The 20,974-nt window shown below is 32.1% G+C and overlaps 2 protein-coding genes across 3 annotated transcripts; one reads left to right on the forward strand and one right to left on the reverse strand.

Annotated features, from left to right (window-relative positions):
- Positions 1–1,210: 1,210 nt before the first annotated feature.
- On the forward strand, positions 1,211–2,483 carry LOC107012455 (NDR1/HIN1-like protein 13). The gene has a single exon (XM_015212308.2). It carries the CDS (start codon positions 1,482–1,484, stop codon positions 2,280–2,282), a length of 801 nt encoding a protein of 266 aa, XP_015067794.1. The 5' UTR covers positions 1,211–1,481; the 3' UTR covers positions 2,283–2,483.
- Positions 2,484–5,560: 3,077 nt separating this feature from the next.
- LOC107012305 (protein FAR1-RELATED SEQUENCE 4) lies at positions 5,561–17,187 on the reverse strand. Of its 2 annotated transcripts, none has more exons than XM_027915847.1 (6): positions 17,061–17,187; positions 16,757–16,896; positions 14,548–16,464; positions 14,299–14,471; positions 14,142–14,195; positions 5,561–5,894 (listed from the first exon to the last, which is right to left on the reverse strand). In XM_027915847.1, the coding sequence occupies exons 3-6, from the start codon at positions 16,427–16,429 to the stop codon at positions 5,778–5,780; spliced, it is 2,226 nt and encodes a 741-aa protein (XP_027771648.1). In that variant the 5' UTR covers positions 16,430–16,464; positions 16,757–16,896; positions 17,061–17,187; the 3' UTR covers positions 5,561–5,777. The 2 variants fall into 2 exon arrangements, with proteins under 2 accessions (XP_027771648.1, XP_027771647.1); XM_027915846.1 differs by having other exon boundaries at positions 17,057–17,187.
- Between the last annotated feature and the right edge of the window lie 3,787 nt (positions 17,188–20,974).

The raw sequence follows: 20,974 nt of genomic DNA on the forward strand, positions 1-20,974 counted from the left end.
ATCTAAGCAATTAATTTCTATAATAATATGAATTTATATATTTGTTAGTATTATAATAACTAGATAAATTATTCGCGTTAATACTTGTTTGTATTACAATAATATATATAATAAAGTTACATGCTTCGACATGATTGATATTTCTTTTACAAACAATACCGATATGAGTCATTCCAATAATAATTATTCGCTATTGACTTGACACATGAATTAAGAAGTTGTAAGTGCTAAGGGTAATTTGAAATTAACTTTATTAAACATAAGCAATCTAAATATTGAAAAATAAATAATATTTCTTTCCTTCCATATTAATTAAATTTTTGAAGTTTTTTTCATCGTTCAAATAAATAAAATTGTTCAAAGTTCAATATAAATGTCTGTTTTCTTTTTTTAAATTTGTCTTTTTCTTTAATGAAATTAGATACTCCATTCATCCCATTTTATATGTCACATATTTACTTTGCACTTACCTTAAGAAATGATGTGATTTTACCCTTCTATTCGTATTTAATGTTTTTTTTAAGTCAACTTTATAATAAATGATGAATACATTTCTAGATTAATTAACTAATCTATCAAGGATATAACAGAGCAAAAAATGATAATTTATGCATAAATTTCATAAAATGACAAATATTATGGTCCATTTATATTAAAAAAAATGACATATAAAATGAGACAAATAAAATATTTTCTATGAGATAAATTGCATTGCTGACAATGTTATATTCATGATTTCATAAAAAGCAATGGTAGGAAGTAAGACTTAAATTATGTCCATCAATATTTTTTTTATAAGTGTACATCGTCTTATAACTTCAGTTAATATGGATAAAGAGAACATTTAGTAGCAATGATAAAATAGACGCAATATGATAAAGTATACATTGATTTTATAAATTAAATAAATATTTTTTTATTTTTAATTATTTGTACATTTTTGAATTGACATATTTATTAAGAAAATAATAATTGATTAAGTGAATTTATCATTTTACTTCTACTAATTATGAAACAGATGAATATAAAACTTAAATTGTTCAAAGTAATTAATAGAGGTATAAAAGACAAAAAAATTATCCCTTCTTAATGTATAAAAATAAACAAATAAATAAGAACGAGAAAATACAAATAATTACGAACAATTACTTCCAGACACTACTGTCTTTTAAATGTCGAGATTTATAAATTAGAATAAGTATACCGCGTATACAGTTAAAAAGCAATAAAAACAATATAAATAATTAATGATTATAATTAGTGCTTGATTAAACACTCGCTAATCAAAAGCGTGTGGTGAATAACACCTATAATTTGATCATTAGTTATAAGGTACTTGTCTCTTCTAAATTCTCCATTCTTGTTCCTTTTTTTCACCTTCACCAAATTCACCATTAATTTATTCTCCAATTTTTTCTCTATATATAACACACAAAGAAAACCCTAATCCTTAATTTTTTTTTCTTCCAAAAGTTTCTATTATGGCGGATAGAGTATACCCAGCTGCTAAACCAGCTGTCCCTAATGGCACTGCTGCTCCGGCTCCCGCTCCGGCCGCCGCTGCCGCCAACGGCGGAGCTAATCAGACGTTTCCGGCGAACAAAGCTCAACTTTACAACGCTGCTAGACCTACTTACCGTCCTATGCCGCCTCCACGCCGTAAACACCGGCGGAGCTGCTGTTGTTGTTGTTGCCTGTTTATTACCTTATTCATAATCACTATTGTTCTACTTGCTGCAATTGCCGGTGCGATTTTCTGGGTACTTTACCGTCCTCAGAGACCTTCCTTCTCTGTTTCTACTCTTCAAGTCTCTCAATTCAATCTTACTTCTACGAAACTCGCGTCGAAATTCAATCTCACCGTTGTTGCTCGTAATCCAAACAAAAAGATCTCTTTCTTCTACGATCCTATTAACATTTCGTTCAATTCCGACGATGTTGATATCGGAGACGGATCGTTACCGGCTTTTACGCATAATAGGAAAAACACAACGACGTTGAAGACAGTAGTGTCAAGTTCAGGAAAAAATCTGGACGATTCTGCGATTTCTAATCTGAAATCTAAATTGAAGAATAAGAAGAGTCTGCCATTGGAGATAAAGCTTGATACAAAAGTTAAAGTCAAAGTTGGAAGCTTGAAAACGAAGAAAGTTGGAATTCGAGTTAAATGCAGCGGTATTAAAATTACTGTTCCTTCCGGCAAAACTCCGACTAAAGCTACTACTTCAAATGTGAAATGCAAAGTGGATCTTCGAATCAAGATCTGGAAATGGACGTTCTGATTAACACTTTGATTTGATTTTTCTTTACCCTGTTTCTTTGCTTGTTGATTTCTTTGTTTTTTTGTTTTGTTTTTTTGGTAAATGGATGTTTGTAGGATATTGGTTTTTGTTATATATACATAATCAAATTTGTTCAGTTAGGATTGGAAGTAGCAGCATATATATTCATTCTTAATATACATTAATATTTGTATTTTGTTATTTGATCATATATTGAATTTACATTTCGATTTCTGTTATCATCAGACATATCGTTATCGTAATTTAATATTATCGGAATGAGAAATTTGCTGGCAATGGAAGTTGATGAAAGCTGTCAAGGTAATTATATTAATGTGTATGATTAAACAGGGCGCATTGACTTAATTAAACACATTATTGAAGTAGAGGGCAAGTGCCTGCACACCTGAAAACAGCTGTGTTAATTTGATAGTCAAAGTCTGTAGACAAGGGCGGTGGGACTATTAGAAATTTATAAATTTCAAATTCTGAATCCGTGAGATCGACAGGACGGGTTAAGGGGGCCATAATGAAGATTAGTTTATTGTAGTGAATAAATAGGGTGAAGAAATTTTGTCGGTGAAAAAATTGTAGTAGTTGGAATAGTAGGACCACTCGACGTTTCCCCTCAAATTCAGAGATTTGTCATTAGTTGCCTTTCTTTCTCATACATTTATTTAATGTTATTTGTTTGTAACCTGAGGGTGTCTGGTTTGCAGAAAATTAGGAGCATAAATAAACTAATGAAAAAGTATGTCTAACGCATGAGATTCTGGTGCCAAGTTACAAAGCAAAAGCACCTTGAAGGTGGCAAAATAGTGTAGTAAATGTTGAATGTACAACTTCTTGTTGATATTGAATCTCGTTGGCATATTTATATTTAATTTTCTTAGTGAAAATTCTGACTCCGTGGCTAAGGCAAAGGCAACAAGTATGAAGTATATGATTTGAGATATTCTAAACATGGGAGTTTTTTGTGCCTTTGGTGTTAAAATTAATTTGAACACCTAACAATTGAGGATGTCAATTTTTTTAATAAAATAAAGAGTCATTCTCAATCTGACACGTGTAAGTGGCAACACAACACATTTGATAAAGGCATAATTTGAGCAAAGAAAATCACAGTATGACACTTGGGATGATAAAGATTAATGAGAGAGGAAGGCATCTCTTTCATAGTGTTGAAGAATTTGAGTTAATGTGAGTATATAGACATCAAAGGCTTGTGTAAAGGGCCACTCTTTCAAAAATCAAAACAATACTACAAAATGGAATATACAAATTGCAATTAAATTGGGCATGTGGACAATGCCATATTGATGTATACTACTAACTAGTCCACCAAATAGTAACATGCCCACATGTTTAGTCATACTTAGGCTATGCTTCTTAAATCATTCTAACTCAACCAATTCTTCACCCACCAGCTCATTTTTAGTGCGACCATTCATGTAATATACTCTAAAACGAGATTTTACTGTAATAGTTTCGGACAAATAATATTGCTATAAAAAGATTTGACGATATTTTATTCCTTGTAGTATATGCAAACAAATTACAACTATTATGAAAGTCAGTATACTCCTCCTTCCTATCTAAGTTCAATGATTGGGGCCAGTCGCCAGATAAGCATTTCCTAATTCTAGACATGTCCACTACAGCTCATTTATTAATTATTTGTAAAATATAATTAAAAGAAGAAGCACACTATATAAGTTGTAAAGTCTCAATTGTTCGATTTTCACAACTTTATTTATTTATTACTACTTTCTGAATAAAGACTCACATAGTTTCTTTAATACGACTAATATTTCTTTAATACAAACTTTTGGAACATGTATGACGTATGTTAGCAATTAATAAGATCAATAAAAAAATTCTAATTGTGTTCTATTTATTTAGGGTAGGAAGTAAAGAAATGGTAGGTTTTTAATTATATTGCCAAAAATATTTTAGGCAAAATGTTGGGACAGTGGGCGTAGAATGTGAAGTTGGATATGCAAATTCATTTTTATCTTTTGAAGGTTGATAGTATTAAACATATAGATTTTCCTTTCTTGAGCCAAAGGTAAATGAAAAACCGTCTCTCTCTAAGGTCGTAGTACACCCACCCTTCCCAAACTCCACATAGATTTTCCTTTCTTGAGCTCAGGGTCTATGAGAAATGATCTCTCTATAAGATCGCACATTCACTCTCCCCAGATCCCACATAGATAAATCTAGATAACTGATTAAAAAATGGCACTTGCACATTCAATTTTCCTATAGGACAACGACCTAGCTAATATTCACGGGGAGAACTAGAAATGTGCTACCTAAAAAATTAGCATTTCAATTACTTGATGATGATTTCATAACTACTACTACTAATGATTTTACATAATTTATTCGATATTTCTGATTTTCTTTTCTTTTCTTTTCAACAAAAGCACCAAACAATCTAATCACATAACAGTGACAACCCATCCAACCACCTAAAATTTTCAAAGAAATTAACGCAGTACCACAGCTTGTATTTTAGGATACATTTCAACTAAACCGTAAACTATAATGTGCTAGCTGGCCTTTCCTTTAAGCGACCACCTTTATCTATATGAAATTGACAAGTATGAAAGCTATATAAGCAGCTAACCTAGAGGCCCATATGATATACACAACCTGCTAAACAGTAGCCGAGCGACAAGCTCGTAAACATTCCAATTCAGTGGTGTTCTTACACACTTTTTGCCTGCTATAGCTATTTACATTACCTTCAGATTAACTTGTAAAATTCTTACCTTTGTACCTGCCAGTTAATAAATTTTTAGCTTGCTTAATGGTTTTCTGATTGGGAAGATACAAAAGCTAGTTCTCATCCTAACCACTCAAGAAGTAGAATTAGAACACAAATTGGCTATACACATTCTTTTCCCTAGAAACCTTTAAACCTTCCCAGTAAATCACAGATGTTTAGTCCTACGCTGCAGCATAGCCAATAGAAACAACATTATGCCTCTGTCCCAAGTTAATTGGGGTCAGCTATATCAATCTTCACTATCCAACCATAAACATATAGCCTAGCAGACAAAGGAATATGTCTAAAACTACTGACAAGGAAGCTGCAGGCCAGCTTTTTGAAGAAGAAACACAGGAAACGAGAGCATGGGTCTTGTCTGAGTTGGTACGCTAAAATAAGACCGAAGATTCTAATTCCTAAAGCAACATCACATGAAAATAATCCAACAAACCCAGCTCCTCGTTTCCATTTCACATATTGCAGAGCCTTTCACACCACAACACAAAAAAACATGGAACTTCAGGAACTATAAAAAAGCAAGTCACTTTTTTACATTTCAGAACGATTGTGCTGTTGCAGGTGCACATACATTAAGCATCTAAGTTCAAAATCATATATATATATATATATACATAATAATATACCTTTTTCATTTTGAGAGGAACAGACCAATTAATAAACACAAATTGTTCCTCCACCAATACTTGATATATGTCCCTTCAATTTTGTTCCTGCAGCATCTCTCCAAGTAGTTCCGCGCCTCTTTTGTTAATGTCACCACCTCTTAACAGTGTTGTAAGGAATCTCGCAGGATGGTACAGGCTACTAGGCATATCCTACAGAAATTAAAACGCAAAGGTCAGACGATGTTGTGTAACATGTAGAGATTGCTGGTCATAAGTGATAACAAAAAGAAACAACACTTAATGTGCTTACCTACAACAACATACAACATACCCAATGTAATCCCACAAGTAGGGTCTAGGGAGGGTGGTGAGTATGCAGCCTTACCCCTACCTTTGTGAAGGTAGAGAGGTTGCTTACAATAGACCCTCGGCTCATGCAACTACATTCATCTTTTGATGAACATCATTAAAAAGACATCAAGGACATGCAAATAGAGGTTCGAATGATGATGATACATTAGCTCTGCATCACATAACTTCATTCATGCCATGTTATAGGACACTATTGGTGCAATACAATACAAGTGAACCAGCACTATATTATGTAACTAACTTGACCAGACACTGGGCAGTTATGAGCAGAAATGGAATTACAGGCAACAGAGTTTGATTGCAAATCAACAGGAGTATTGGAACCTGGAAAAGAAATTTTTACTTTTTCTGAAACATAAATCTAAGGTTCAAATAGTCAACAATCTTCCACCTAACAGAACCTTTATCTCCCGTTACTTCCATCTTTACCATTTAATTCGATAGACCTTTTTCCGCAGCAGATTACAACAGCATCTAGTTTACTTTTAGTCATTGTTCAGTAGATAGCTGTACTCCAGACACACACAAAGATACAAAATCATGTCCCCAAATGACTGCATTAACATCAATGACACCACCATCTATAAATAATAAACCTGAGCCTCTAGTTGTACCTTCTAGCTCGTCAATTTTTAGGTGCATCAAATATATCATATATCTGTCTGTCTATACTACTCTGTTCACTTTTACTTATCCACTTTGAACTTGGCACGCTCCTGAACAAACGATGATTGACATGAGCATTTTACCACAATACCCATATTTATTGATGTTTATCTTAGGTCTTAAAATGAATTGGATAATAAGTAATTAATGTTATGGGCAAAACATTAAAAAAAATGCTCTTGATATGCTATAAGTGACAACTAAAAATGATATATTTGATGGTGGACAAATAAAAGTGACCGGAAGTTGTATTATATTGTATATTATATATTATTATAATCAAGTTTAGGGTTTTCACTTCCAGGTCCTAACTCGCCAAAGCTACCGCCAATCGATTGAAATTTCCCTCCTCAGCCGGAGGCAGAACCGGCTCCCCCCGAACCATCCTCGGAAGAGTAATGAAAGAGAAGGAAACAGGAGTTTCTCGCCTCCCAAGAGTTTAAAGAGGTGGAGTGTCACCCCAACAACCTAGAGGCGAACAACTACATGAAGGTTCATCGAATCATCCATGGCAGCCAGGCAAGCTCCCCGTCGAGCAGCCGGTTCGCAATCAAGCTTTATTCCCTTTTCAAGTTGGAAAAAAAGAAGTAAGACCCATGTGAAGCTTTACTTTTTTGTTATCGGTTAGAGCTCCTAGCCTTTTTGATTCTGTTTTATCTCCACACCTCTATCAATTCATTCTTTACCACATATTCTTTCTTGTTCTTTGTTGCCTTTTGAAAGGAAAGTCCGTCCATAGAGTTCCATCCCGCTAGAAGTGATCCTATCTTGTTTGGGGATTTCAATATATTATAGACTAATCTAAAAGTGGGAATCCCCTAAGTCCAAAATTGAATTACCAAAATGTCCACCATAAGTTGAACGACCATTTTAACCTTCAATCAATCACTACTTCTATAACAATTTTATACAAAAATTCAAAGTGCATATTTAAATCAATATTACTCTCATCAGATTTGAATACGATACAATGAATCAACATCCACCAAATCGTGTCTTGAATATATTAATTACACAATATGTTTGGTATTCCTTGGGAACAGATTCTTATATCTTTGTCTCCGTCATGCCAGACTTGAACTCAAACCAGCTCTCTGATATCCTAATTCTTTGACAGGTAATTTTTTGGGTATTTAGGTTTTCCATAGTTCTGGATTTTTATTTCTTTATATTACTATAATTCTTTGGCCAAATTTAGTATGCTTATTTTAATTGCTAGCTTAATCTTGCTAACTAAATCAATGTCTTCCTTATTGTATCTAAAAGTAATTATCAGTTTAAAGTCTCATTTCTTGAACTTCCTCTGTGATTTTTCAAGTTGGCTTAACCGTAGGGGTTTCTATTTTCAACCTTTCTAATTCTATAATGTTCAGAATCTTTTCTGACTTTTTATTCTGTATGAGATCAAACTATTAGAGGATATGTGACAAAATTACCTTTTCAACACTTGAGAGTACTATATAATGTTACCAAAAGCAATTGAGGAGATATAATAGATGAAGAAATCATCAACATCAAAACTAAAAGAATTATGCCTTCTATTTTATAATAAATAGAAAAGCCTCCTCATTAGCTCTTTATCTTTTGGAATCCACCTCATCGAGCTCAACGTTTGTGGACTTTTTTATGAAGGCCTAACTTAACAGTCCGGATGGTTGATCCACAAGGGTCTAAGCCTTGAGGAGGAAAATTCAAATTGATCGGAAGGCTCCCCAAAAAGATGCACGAATCTCCAGACTGTGAAACATCCTGATGCTCTGAACCTAGATAGCAATCTCCAAATAAAGTACACCAACTAACTAAGATTTTATCACTACCCAATTTTAGAAAGACACAAAAACAAAAAGCCTATGGAATCACTTATGTAACTGGATAACCTACGGACAAGAAACTCATCAACAATTGGTCCAAAATGCACCTACTAAGTCTAACTAACTTAGAAAGACAAATTCTTTACCACCCAAAAACGATGTTAGCAGTCAAGTGAATTAACTTTTTATTGCATCAAGGTGCTAAGCTTGTATTTCTAATACTTCATTTCTTTATCCTTTCTGAATCCTATTTATGGGCCTAACTTTACATCGAGAACCTTTTATTAAGGTGCTTATCTGTCCTCCAATATGATTTTGTATATTCGATTCATTTTATTGGTTATCAGTTTGTAAGCACACCAAACCAATGACCAAACCAATAATTAATCAGTTTACAGTTAAACAGTTAGACATCCTAAACGGTTCGATTTTCGGTTTTCCTGATAAGAAAATGCTACTTTAATCTTGCCTTATAGTCATTGAACCATAAACTAATATCTGAAAATCCAAAACCAAACTAATAGTCCAATAAAAATATTTAAAGGAACTGTTTTTAAATATTTATACCCCAACACCGATAAACCAATAGCATTTTTTGATTTAGTTTATCGGTTAAACCGGTTTTGGATACTCCATTGAACGATTAAGAGTATGTCCCCAAGGCCTAGCTCGAGTGACAAAAGGTGGAGGATTTGTGGCTTAGGTCGTAGGTTCAAGCCCCACACCATGCAAAGTGAAGCCTGATATTGAAGTGGTATTGAAGTGGAGAAGGGTAGAGGGGCGGGCCCATTATCCACCGAGTTTAGAAGGTTGTGATTGGTCCCTAGGGCGGGTCACAGACGGATTTCTCGGTTATCTAAAAAATAAAAATTAAAAGTATGAAACGAGGGACACTTTTTCCTAAATGTTCATGTACCTACCCCTTATCGATGAGATCGACAACACACCGATAAACCAATAGCATTTTCTTCAGTATGGCTTATCGATTAAATCGATTCTTGCTAAAGCCCTACTATTAATACCAAAAGGCAAAGGCATAGTAATATAATTAATAGGGGTATTCGCGGAAAATCATATCAAAAGGGAAAAAATATGATATTGTTTGGTTTGGTTTTACTTTTGATTTTTTAACTTTAAACCCCGATGGACAAAGAAGATGCACATTGATAATATTTGGTGATTTGTGCTAATGTTTCTTTGGTAATTCAAACTAAGGAGAATCAAAAAAAAATTCTACACACTGAGAATTTAACTAAGGAGAATCAAAAAAAAATTCTACACACTGAGAATTTCAAAAGGAAATCAGTAGCAGAATGAAAATAGAATAAAAATATAGCCAAATCTAATACTCCTCCTTGTCCGTCTCCCTTGCTGTCTTACTAACCTCAACTGTTATTCTACCATTCTTCCAATAATGTTTAATATAAACAACTATATTCTCTCATCTACGGCTAATCTCTTTCTTGGATTGTATGGATATGGCTTCAACATACTGCTCAAAGGAGCTGTCTTTTACTAGAGGTTGTTCAACCAATATAACAATTCACAAAAAAATAGAGTTAATCATATATTATTTGCACCCAATACTCTTTAGCAAGATCTTTTACATATTGTAGATGTATGCATCAGTCCTTGTTCATGAGTGGGGAGCACGCCACCTATTCTTTTATTTGATTGTAACGCTTATTATTTTGCATAGGTATCACATTCATCATTTGTCACTAAGACTTAGTTTAGAATTACAATTCTTTTAATAAGGTACTTGGATTATTATATTGAATCACAAAAATTAGTCATAGTTCTACACTTTTATAATTACCATATGTATAAAATTATTAAGCAATATTCTCATATATATTGCCAACTATAGTTACTCACTTTTCCAATCAAAATACAATAATAGAAGCGTTTGGTTATGATAGAACAATCGGATTGTCGAAGTGGAACATAAACCAAGAATATCGTCTATAAGAAAGAATTCGGTAACATATAAATACAATACATGTTTGCACTAAATTTTATTTTATGACAAGGGAAACATGTTATCACTACCCTTTGGGTGCATACAAGGTAAAACTCTCGCTCTTATGCTATAGCTTGCAAAACCACACTAGAGAGGTAACCCGCACTAGGCAAGCCTGGTGCGACGAGCTCGACACAGAAGGCAAACCCCTTGCTTTCGAACTTGAGACCTCCAACATAGAAGTCCCAAGCCCAAACCATTGGGCCACCCCGAAGGGTGTAACTCATTGAATTTAGCTGCTCAACTTTATTTAATTGTTCAACTTTGAAGGTTAGATAATATCTTGCTCAACAAACAATTATTCGTTAACTACAACTTGTATTTTTCCACTATAGATTTATGTTAATCATTCAACTGCAGTTTTTATATAATTCAAATCAGTATACAATACTTACATGAGACACACACTATATCACGTGCTAAATACTAGTTATATCACAAGTGGGAAGCCCTAAAAGTGAAAAGTTCCGTCACCATATTGCCCATGAAAAGTTAAATAACTTTTTTATCCTTGAAGCAGAAATTATTACAACATCATTTTTGTACAAAGTTGAAATTACACATTCTAATAAGAAAAACAGCATATTAAAGTAGGCACATTAACAACTCTTTTCATTACTCTCAAACCAATAGCCAACTCATATGCTATACCATGTTTAGAGAAGTTAAAATTTTGGATTGAATAATTAATGATTTAATAAATTTATTAAGCTATTGAATCTTTTCATATGTCGTGTATGTGAATGTTATAAATACAAATACTTATCAAATTACGTGGGTAAACATTGTTCTTGCAATCTAGAAGAATTAATAACCACTCATTTATTGTGATAGATGGTAGGTAATATAAAACGTCATTTTAAACCTATATAATAAGCAGTGGCATGCCAAAATTTTCATTAAGGAGTGTCAAAATATAAGAAAGTTACAAGAAAGCCAACAAAATAAATAGTAAAAAATAAAAAAAATGGATGCGGTCAAAAAGTACTAACATGTTAATAGCCTAAGTTGCTCGGATTCGGGTACAGGTGTCCAATATGGATGTGGATCCAGAGATCGGATCCTTCATTATCTAATTTTTAAGATTCAAAGATTCGGATCCATGTATGGATACGATCCAAGGATTCGCCTAAAAATAGAATTATAAAACCTAAATTATAAGATTATGTGGAGAATTTGAGGAAAATCTTGGAAGGAGATTAAAGGAAAATGAGTGACATAGAAATTTCTATATAAAAGTGGTATTCCATATTCTTCAATTTCACCTTGGCTTTTCTATTGATTACAGAAATTTAAAACCGTCTGGACTTTTCCCATCGATTTTGGTCGAAGTGTCCAAAATTGGTTGACCAAATCGAACAAGGTTCCCACACCCACACCCATGTCGTGTCAACCCGGGTGCGACACCAAAAGTAAAGAGTCCGAATAACTTAGCTAATAGCAAAGGGAGAACACACAACCTCAAACAAATTTGGCAAGTCCTTAACCACGACACTAAAGCTTCAACTTGTGTCACAAGGTGCCAACACTAATGTATATATTTATTAAACCAAAATTAAACATATATATACAATGTAATTTTCGGTGAAGGGGTGTCACTAGACACCCCTCGGCAAGGGTAGTTTCCGCCCCTAATTATAAATGAGCAATAAAGGAGCAACAGGTTGAAAACAACTCAAAGTCTCTTTTCCTTCTCCATTCTTTGATCATGTTTGGATTGGCTTATTTTAGGTGCTTTTAAGCCAAACATTAACTTTTAAGCACTTTTGTAGTGTTTGGTAAGAATAAAAAAATGATTTTAAGCACTTGTTTTTAAGCTTAAACAACAAAAATAAGTTCAAAGTTATAAGTTAGGAATCCTAATTATGACTTAGGCTTATAAGTAATAAACTATAAGTCCATCCAAACAAACTCTTAAACTTGTCTTCTTGTATTCCTCCTACAAAGTTATATAAATACTTTGGGATTGGCCTAGAAAATACGTATGAAGCATAGAGATCGAGTAATGAAGGTTGTGAGTCAAAGCTCAGGAAATCAGAAATAGAATCACTTTAAATGTCAAATAGGCTTTTAGCTTCTTTTCCCCACTGGTTTTAGTTTTATATTCAGTAGCGGACCCAGGATTGTTATTAAGGGGTGTCAATAGTTGTAAAAAATATAATTATGAGAATAGTATGACTAGAACCCATGACTTTAAGGAAATTTTCCCAACAGTTTAACCACCAAATTAAATATTTAACTTGGGTCAAGAGGTGTCAATGCTTACATATGTATTTACTTAACCAAAATTTAATATGTAGATACAATGTAATTTTCCGACAAACTTGACACCCTTTTGGTAAAGGTGGGTATGCCACTGCTTATATTGTGTATATGTAGCAAGAACTGGCCTTCATTGTGTTACTTGTACAAAGTTCTTCATTTAGGACTGGCATAAAAAATACATATGAAGCACAGAGATCCAGTCATGAAGGTTGTCAGTCAAAGCTTAGGTGACCAGAAAGAGAATCACTTTAAATGTCAAGTAGGCTTTTAGTTTCTTTTATTAGCTGATTTTAGTTCTTATTGTGTATATGTAGCAATTCTGTCATAATTGCTTGCAGTCATATGGAAACTTTTTCATGTTGACCAGTCCGTTTGGCGAGAAGGCTCCTCCTTAGTGTCCATAGACAAAAGGCGGGTGCATAACAAAGCAACATAATCATCACCAGGATTGCTACCATCAACACATATAAAGATGATGAGCTTGCAATGATAGGGTCTCAAGTTGTTTTCTCTCTTAAGTATGTTTTTGTTTTATTATTTTCCATGAGGTAATAATGTCTCAAGAAAGTGTGACTTGTTTGGTATTGAAAGACTAATGCTAGCAGTGTATCCTGAAGTGACTATGAATCTTAGCCTCTACTGTAATATTTATCTTCATTCCATTCTGTAGAGGCTCAACCACTATGGAACTTCATGTAACTGGAATAACTCAAGGTATGACTTCCATTTAAAAAGTACAGTTGTTGGCATTTCCATTTTAATACTTTTTGTATATTTGTTCCTCATTGTACATCAATATTTTGTACAGACACTAAGGAAATTATTTTGTTTTTGAAAGTTTTAGATTTATCGCAATCAATTAATATAATGTTGTATGTAAAATTTTAAATTTATTATATTCTTCCTTTGTTGAGCTATATAGGATCAGTATTTATCATTGTTAGGATTATTCTTTTTTACTTTTTTAGTTAATTTGTAATTTAACTACATAATTTTTAATGTTATGTATGTGAATTTGTAAATTTATGTTCATATGATAAGGGGGTTACGCGATTGCGCGTTTCCAGAAACTAGTGTTCACAGTTAATTCTTCCGAGGAGCTCCAGTTAGGAAATTTTGGCAAAAGAATTTCTCTCACCAAATTTTATATTTCAAAAAAGAAAGCAGCGAATAAAAAACCAAAAAATTACAGAAATAAATAAACCATTTATGTGTCTCCTCAAATGTAATTTCTAACTGTCCCAGAAGGTTCACTACATAAACTCACTAAAAAGAAGGATTATTTTCATTTAAATTAGAGTAGGTGCTAGCATAACAAACCATTTGAGGAAAGTCTTCTTGTGCACTATTTGCAATCTCTGGCTCCAAAGGTGCCTGATAAAAATGAAAAACACTTGTAAGAGAAGTTCATCTTAGGGTGAACTTGCAGCTGACAAGAACGAATAAAGAAAAGGACATGTAAATAAAAGTTCCTAACCTTTCCTTTTTTATTAGAAGTATTCCTGTTGCTTTCCCTTTCATTACCAGAATCAGCTCTTTTAGAACCCTTGCTTGTCTGGGCTGCTTCACTGTCAGGCCCTAGCTCTCTAGCTGCAAGGGTGTTTCCTTGACATACTTCATCAACTTGGATAGCAGGGGTTGCAGTACAACCTGATTTAAGATTAGCTGTAAGAGTATTTTCTTGACATACTTTATCAACTTGGATAGCAAAGGGTTGCAGTATTACCTGATTTACGATTAGCTGCAAGAGTATTTCCTTGACATTTCTTTAGAGCTTCTGCAATGGCACCAACAGCAATGTTGTAGCTCTCCTGAGTCAATGATCCCTCTTCACCCAATATTATTGCCCGTCGACACAAATCATTGTAACGACGGACCTTAGCTTGTGCGTCATCCAGTCCTTCGCTTATGGAATGCTTGCTTGTGGCAGCATTGGTCCAGCGTTGCAATATGTACTTGGAAGGAATAACGAAGACGCCAGACATTTGAAGTACCACAATCGCATGCCTACAAAGGTAACCTTTGTACTCAAATAAATGGCATGAACAGTACAGGTCAGACTTTGGTGCATCCCACTCCACCACAAAGTCCTGATTTGCTTCAAAATCTTTGACGGCATATGTTATAGATGTGCCGTCTTCTGATTCTTTTTTCAGGTGGCATGCAGAGGCTCCTATTACTTCAACTTGGAACTTCCTGAATATTTCATGAGTATACAGAAGCAACATCTGTTTTTCGAAGGGAGAGGGAGACAAAAGCTCAGGCGTCTCGTGCCATGCATCAAAATTAGCTTTCGCTTCCTCTTCATACCAGTCTTCAAGAATTAGCTTATGTTGTCCAATAAAGTCTCGAAGAGACATTTCACTTTGGATATATTTGTCAAAGAAAGAGTTTACGCTTTCGGATCTTGAAGCCATAGATAAGTTGGCAAATGACACACCCCTCATAAAAATAGGCACCCAAAGCTTGCGATCTTCATACAATGATTGGACCCACTCATCTTCTCTAAGACTGAACTTTTCGATCAACTTCCACCATCTGTGTTCAAAATGCTCTTCAGTCCATGACTTATATATGCACTTCCTAAACTTTGCCATAAATGTTTCATGCCACATGCTGAGATAATCAAGACGGCTTGGGATCTTCTCCAATATACTCCACAGGCTAAAGTAGTGTTGGGTATTTGTCAAGATTGCTCCAACAGCTGCTTTGATGTTGTCATTTTGATCAGATAACAAAATTCTTGGACCTTGTCCACCCATTGCCAGGCACCATGTCCGCATCAACCACAGGAATGTATGCACTGTGTCATCAGCAATTAGCGCACAACCTAGTAAGGTGGGTTGAACATGATGGTTTGCTCCAATGAAGAGAACCAAAGGTACTTTATATTTGTTTGTGAAGTATGTAGTATCAAATGACACCACATCACCAAAGTTGGAATAACTATCCATGCCTTTGGCGTCAACCCAGAAAACATTTCTTAATCGATGCTCCTCGTTTAAGTCTATAGCATAAAAAAATTTTGGATTCTCTTCCTGCATGTGCACAAAAAGTTCAAGTAAAACCTGAGCATCTCCTTCTTCTAAAGTCAAACTTCGACCTCTGTCATGTTGGTTCCTGAAAAGATTCTCCAGATTACCAGAGAATTGATATGCACCATACTGTTTTGATACAGAAGCCAACATATTCTTCCGTCGAACTTTTGCATCATTGTTAAGCGGATCAACGTTTCTGTGGCTTCTGAAGAAGTGCACTTGAGCTGGTAAAAGCTCATGGTTGTGTTCTCTGATGATACTATGAATATACCACTTTCCACTCGACGACCTTCTCTTCACATGCATACTAGCTTTACAGCCTATTTTAGGAGAAGGTCTGGGGTTGATCGCATCATCAGACTGCTGCTTGTTACCATATCTGATGCAGGAAAACTTTGCATCAATAAACTCTCTAGTTGCCCTAGAACGACGGCTGCTCAATTTGGCAGTGCCAAACCCCTCTGATTTTGCATATTCTTTGTAGAATTCATATGCTGCTTCGTGGGAATCAAATTCCATATCATCTCGAACCTCCACATTACTGTTCCCAAGCCCAGCAGCTGATTCCATTGCTTGAATTTTCTTCAAGCTAAGATTTCAGTAACCTTGTCAAGAATAAGATACAATGTCAGTTTTAAACATCACACAGAGAACAGAACATAAGTGAAAATCAAACTCAGTACATTTTTATGTGTGACATCAACACACATATAGTTGTTCTTATATGCAAGACTTAAGCTCATAACCTAAAACAGTTCAGCATTTCACAGTTAAAGTGCCAAAATTTTGAACTGGTTAGAATTTTTTTTTAAAAAAAAACAAAAAAATTTTGCTCAATGATATTCACGTACATTCACATTCTAATGATTAATAGCCACAAATATATGAGTTCCTTACCAGTTTCAGAAAGTTCACAACGAAGCAATGGACTATTCCCTCGCTGATAGCGTACAAAAGTTCTCCAAAAATTCGATTACTAATACTCGAAAGCAGATTGATTACTAAACGATCACAATTTCTGAACCATAGAGAAAATCCTGCATCGCAAATCAAAAATTCAAGTCATAAGAAACTTATAAGTTATAACAATCACAAAATCCGTAAGTTAACCATAGAAAAAAAACAATTGGAGAAAAGGATTAGGGTTTTTTTATATCGTTAAATCGGAGAAGAGAAGTGGAAGAGACGGAGACTCACTTACTGATGAATTTCGCCGGAGAACAGAACGGAGCGGTGGAGGAGTAGTGTCATTTTTTGGCTGAAAAAAGATGAAATTTTTGTAACTTATGCCGTTATGCGTGCGTTACGAAACTGAAGAGGTGGGTGTGGGCACTTGGCGCCTGGCGGATTTTCACAAAGTAAAAGAGTTGTGTATTTGCAATTTATGTCCCAAACTATGTTTTTGTTTAAATTTGCACCCTATGGTTTTTAGTTCTTACACTTTCTCCTCAATATATTAATCTACTATAACAAATTCAAAGAAGACTTTTGTTTTTAAGATTGAAATTATATGATCTTTTATTGTTTTGGAATTATATAAGATCTTTATATTTTCAAGTAATGTTATTTTTGGCTTTTTTTTTTCTTTTTCATTTTAGACAAGATTGAAATTATATAATTTTTAATTGTTCTGAAATTATAATATCTTTATATTTTCAAGTAGTGTTATTTTTTATTGAAAAATATAATTTCTTCTCAATTTAGATGAGATTGGAATTGTATAATTTTAAATTTTTTGAAATTATAATATCTTTATATTTTCAAGTAGTGTCATTTTTTGTTTGAAAGTTTGTTTTTTTTCACATTTTACACCTTATCTTCTTAGTTTTTACACTTTCTCCCTGTCACATTAATCCTATTGTGAAATTAAAAAGTTTTTTGTTTTCGAGAGATAAAATTGGAATTATATGATCATGAAGTTTTGGAGTTATATGATCTTTTGTTTTCAAGTGGTAACGTCTTTGAATGGAAAAAAGATAATTTTGAAATTTAGGCGTACATTACGAAGTTAAAGAGTTGAATGTTTGACAGATATTACAAATCAAAAAAATTTGAATATGATGCATCTTGCATCCGTGATCATGTATTTTTCTTTTTCGATTTGCATCATAATGTGTTGGATCTTACACTTTCTCCTCAATATATAACTCTTATTATAAAATCCAAAAAAAAAATTCTTTTCAAATGACAAAATAAAAATTGTATTGTTTTTTTCATTGTTTTGAGGTTTTATTTTCACAAATTTAAAATTATAAATTTCAAGCATTTAGAAAGGTAAAACTGATTAGAAAAGCATATTTAAAAAAAAACGTATTTAAAATGTTTTATCAAACAAATATGCTAAAAGTATCTACAAATTTTACACTATTGTTTTGCACAAAGTAATCCTTGCATACCATTTTCGTATTTTGACATTTTAAAATATACTTTTTTTTTTTAAATTGTCAAAACAAAACTTTTTCTAATTCTAGATATTTAATTGTTCAAAACACTTGCTTGAAATTTTACTAACTTTAACCATATAGTTCATATTGAGCATTTTACATACCTCACTCACCCTATGTAATTAATATTATGAAAACATCATATATATATATATATAATGTAGATATGTAAATGTTCTATTCTTATATTTATATTAATTGGAAAAATGTTATTTGAGATTAAATATTATAAAATTAATTATTTTTTTAGGAAACACATCTCCATTTTCTTGCTAATTAATGGATTTCTAGAGTTTAAAGATCACATAAGTATCGAAATTGATTTCGATAAAAGTAATATCTTATTCGAATATATTAAAAATTCAAATATTCAAGTTAAATGGAAGTCCTAAAATTTTGAGCGAGAGGGATGGAGGAGGGACGACTATACCAATTTAGCAAAGTAAAAAAGTGCTCATTTGATTATTTTTATTTTATTTTATACATCTGATTTTATTTTTCAATAATTGTCAATTAAATTAACAACAAAACGGTATAGCAAAGAGATGAGTTTGTTCGACTAATTAATAATTTATGATTTTGAAACGATCAAGCAACGAGAGGGACGACCATACCAATTTAGCACAGCAAAAAAGTGCTCATTTAATTGTTTTTTATTTTATTTTATATATTTGATATTATTTTTCAATATCTATCAATTAAACTAACAATCAAACGATAGAGCAAGGAGATGAGTTTGTTCGACTAAATAGTAATTTATGATCTTGAAGCGAAAGTAAACATGAACTTATTTAGATATAAACAGAAAAGACATATAAAGTAACACATGAACATATAAATAGAAAAGACATATAATCTGACACATGAACTTATTTAGATTTTTCAAAAAGACACCTTAATTATGTGCGAATTATTAACCCGCTAAATAATTTTGAAAGGATATTATTAAGTCATTTTTTGTTTACGTGACATAGAGACTCGTGCATTCTTCAGAGAGAGCGAACAACCTAAAATAACTAATATAGTTTTATTTTTACAAGTATTTTATTATAAAAATATATTTCTTATTTTTCATATTATTTTTTCCATTTTATTTGTTCTCTTTTTTTTTTCTTAAAAAATTCATTGTCATCATTGAAACTTTTCACTTTCAATGTCACTATTTTTGCAACAACTTCACTTTCCTCTTTTTGTTACTATCAGTTTTACTTTCTTTAATTTTAAAAGTTTATCCAAATATTTTCTTACATTTTGAATAATTTAATAAACCTATTAGATTTCAAAATTATAAGGAAGTATCATCGAAAAAAAATAATTCTATTTCAATTATGTTCTTTCAGTTTTCGAAAAATTCATTGATTCTTTTAAAATTACCATTTCTAAGTTTGAAGTTATATAAAAAGGAGTAATTGATAATATTCAAATTTTAAATTCTTTTTAAAAAAACTAATTAATATTGCTACCAATAATTAAATAAAATCTAGAAAATAGTATGAATTTCATTTTATAAAAAAAATCATTGAAATTAAAAAATTAAACCGGAGAAGAAGAAGAAAAAGAAAAGACGAAAAAAATGGAAGTGGGTTCAACTTGATGAGATGGGTGGAAGTGATGAAGAAGAAAAAAAAATAAAGAGATAGATCACACGTGGAAGATGAATGAAATTTAAGATAGAAATCAAAATTAAAATAAGTTAAAAAGTAAGGAAAGAAGTAAAGAAAAAACTTTAAAAAAAATACACTTTTAATTAAATTAACACATGTTATGTAATGATTGGGTGTTAACATTTTTGCTTTTAGAGGTGTACATTGGTCGGTTCGGTTTGGTTTTTCATTAAAAAAAAATCTAAACCAATTATGTTGGTTTATCAATCCAAAAACCAAATCAAACCATATAAAGTTAGTTTTTTCGGTTTCACCTTTAGTCGATTCTTTCGATTTTTTCGATTTTTTTACAACTATATGGTATTTGAAAAAAACAATCAAATATTTTTTCACTTACCTGTGTGATAAACTAAACTTAAAAATGTTAAGTGAATAGAAATTTTCAAAAAAACTGTAAAATTCACATGAGTAAAAAATATATTTTTTGAAACATCAATGTTCATTATTATGTTAAATTAAAAAGATTAAACGCTAGAAGCAAACTGAATACAAAAACTATTTATAAAGTGAACTGTTAACTTCTAATTTGAAAAATTATAACAATATAATTGTAACTTCATATCTTAATACAAAATAAAATATTTATAACTTTTACAAGTCTAGAGTTGAAATAAAATATATAAACATTGAAAACTATAAACTAACTAAAAATATATTAAACAAACTAGATTATAAGTAATACTTTTATTAGCTACAAATAAAATTATATATATATAAACATTGAAAACTATAGTATATTAAACAAACTAGATTATGAATAATATTTTTTAGCTATAAATAAAATTATGTATATATATGGAATTGAAAACTATAAACTAACTAAAAATATATCAACAAAGTATATTATATGTAAATAATATTTTTTATCTATATATAAATTATATATATATATAATATTTTCAAATTTTACAAGCCCAAATTTGAAATAAGATATATAAAATTGAAAACTATAAACTAACTAAAAATATATCAACAAAGTAGATTATATGTAAATAATTTTATCTATA

Source organism: Solanum pennellii, chromosome 3 (genome assembly GCF_001406875.1).
Source record: "Solanum pennellii chromosome 3, SPENNV200".
NCBI classification, from domain to species: domain Eukaryota; kingdom Viridiplantae; phylum Streptophyta; class Magnoliopsida; order Solanales; family Solanaceae; genus Solanum; species Solanum pennellii.